This window comes from Salvia miltiorrhiza, chromosome 8 (assembly GCF_028751815.1).
Source record: "Salvia miltiorrhiza cultivar Shanhuang (shh) chromosome 8, IMPLAD_Smil_shh, whole genome shotgun sequence".
Lineage (NCBI taxonomy): Eukaryota > Viridiplantae > Streptophyta > Magnoliopsida > Lamiales > Lamiaceae > Salvia > Salvia miltiorrhiza.
Window position 1 is genome coordinate 8306469 of NC_080394.1, and position 1371 is coordinate 8307839.

Sequence of the window (1371 nt, forward strand, 5' to 3'; positions counted from 1 at the left end):
CTAGTGCTCTAAGGGAGGCAAGTGATTTACTGGACCGGAGTATGTTTGAACCAGTGAACTCCGCAGGTAGTAAGCTTCCACGTAATCTTCCACTGGCTCTTTCGCCTCACTGCGAAAAGAAAGATTATATTTAGTAGGCATCTAATAACTGTAATTTTATAATAAAATAGATTTAGCATACGTAATGGCTGCGATCGCATGAGAACACGGCATGCCGTCCAGGTCGAATTCATTGCATTCACAGCTCTTCGCTTGAAGGTCAACCATGAAGCGACGATCACCAGCACGAACCTTGTATTTTCTCTCGGAGGTCCTCTTCGCAGTGTAGCGACGACTCTTTGAGATCTCCGCACTTATCTTCTGTTTTGCCTCTGGAGTAAGAAGGTCATCGCTCTCTTCCGCAGACGCAAGTCTGTCATTGAACCACTGCTCCAGAACCATCCTGATTGCCTCCAGCATGGAGCATATAGGAAGGCGTCTGGCCCACAACAAACGGGCATTCAAAGCCTCGGCAGCATTAGATGTAAGAAAACTATAACGGGTCACCGGACTTTGTGATCGTGCCCACTTCTCAGGGCCTACGCGCATCAACTTCCCGTACGCCGCCGGCTTCAATTGAGCCATAGCCGACATTGCACGTGAAAATTCTGAGTCCGTGTAGGCGTATGCAGCCTGGCGGAAAAGCTCAACAACAGCTTGCCCGTAGCCCTTAATTTTGTTCTGCAAGTGGTAGTAGCAAAGACCGTGAGTAGCATTTGGTAACTCGCTCTTCACAGCATTAGCAATGGAGACATGCGCATCAGAGACAACTAGTAAGTTGTCGGGCTGACCAAAAGTTTGTCTCAAATTTGAGAGGAACCACTTCCATGACTCATCATTCTCGATCGGCCCGACACCAAATGCCAACGGAAAAACTTGCTCGTTTGCGTCTTTTGTCACGGCGACGAACAAAATGCCATTGTTCTTCCCCTTCAAGTGTGTGCCGTCGACCACAATCATTGGCCGAAGCGAAAAGAAGAAAGGTGTGATGGAAGCCGCAAGAGCAAGAAACAGATGTTTGAACCGGTGGTTTTCGTCTACTTCCAAATCCATCACGGTGCCTGGATTCGCTTGACTTAGGGCATACAAATATTTGGGCAGAAGAAGGAACGAATCATCAATTCGACCGTATATCTTCTCTAAGCTGAGATTTCTTGCACGCAGCGCGACATCATATTTGATTCTGACGCCAAATTCACGTAACAACTCCGACATAATAGATTTCGGCTTAATGACCTCTCCGTCATCGCGTATTCTTTTTTCCACATAAGCTGCAACCACATTCGAATGTGCCTTTATTCGTTTCAAAATGCCCAACTCCCCTTCGCAAGA

General features: G+C 47.2%; 1 protein-coding gene across 1 annotated transcript; it reads right to left on the bottom strand.

Annotated features, from left to right (window-relative positions):
- On the bottom strand, positions 1 to 959 carry LOC130998021 (uncharacterized). Its single transcript, XM_057923459.1, has 2 exons — positions 182 to 959; positions 1 to 109 (listed from the first exon to the last, which is right to left on the bottom strand). Exons 1-2 carry the CDS (start codon positions 631 to 633, stop codon positions 1 to 3), a joined length of 561 nt encoding a protein of 186 aa, XP_057779442.1. The 5' UTR covers positions 634 to 959.
- Positions 960 to 1371: the final 412 nt, after the last annotated feature.

What these genes read in the sequence shown, in the direction of transcription:
- LOC130998021 (XM_057923459.1), bottom strand. Translation starts at nt 633, where the DNA reads ATGTCGGCTATGGCTCAATTGAAGCCGGCGGCGTACGGGAAGTTGATG. An exon ending in CATGCGATCGCAGCCATTAC is followed by an intron (nt 110 to 181) that starts GTATGCTAAATC and finishes TTCTTTTCGCAG; the next exon opens with TGAGGCGAAAGAGCCAGTGG.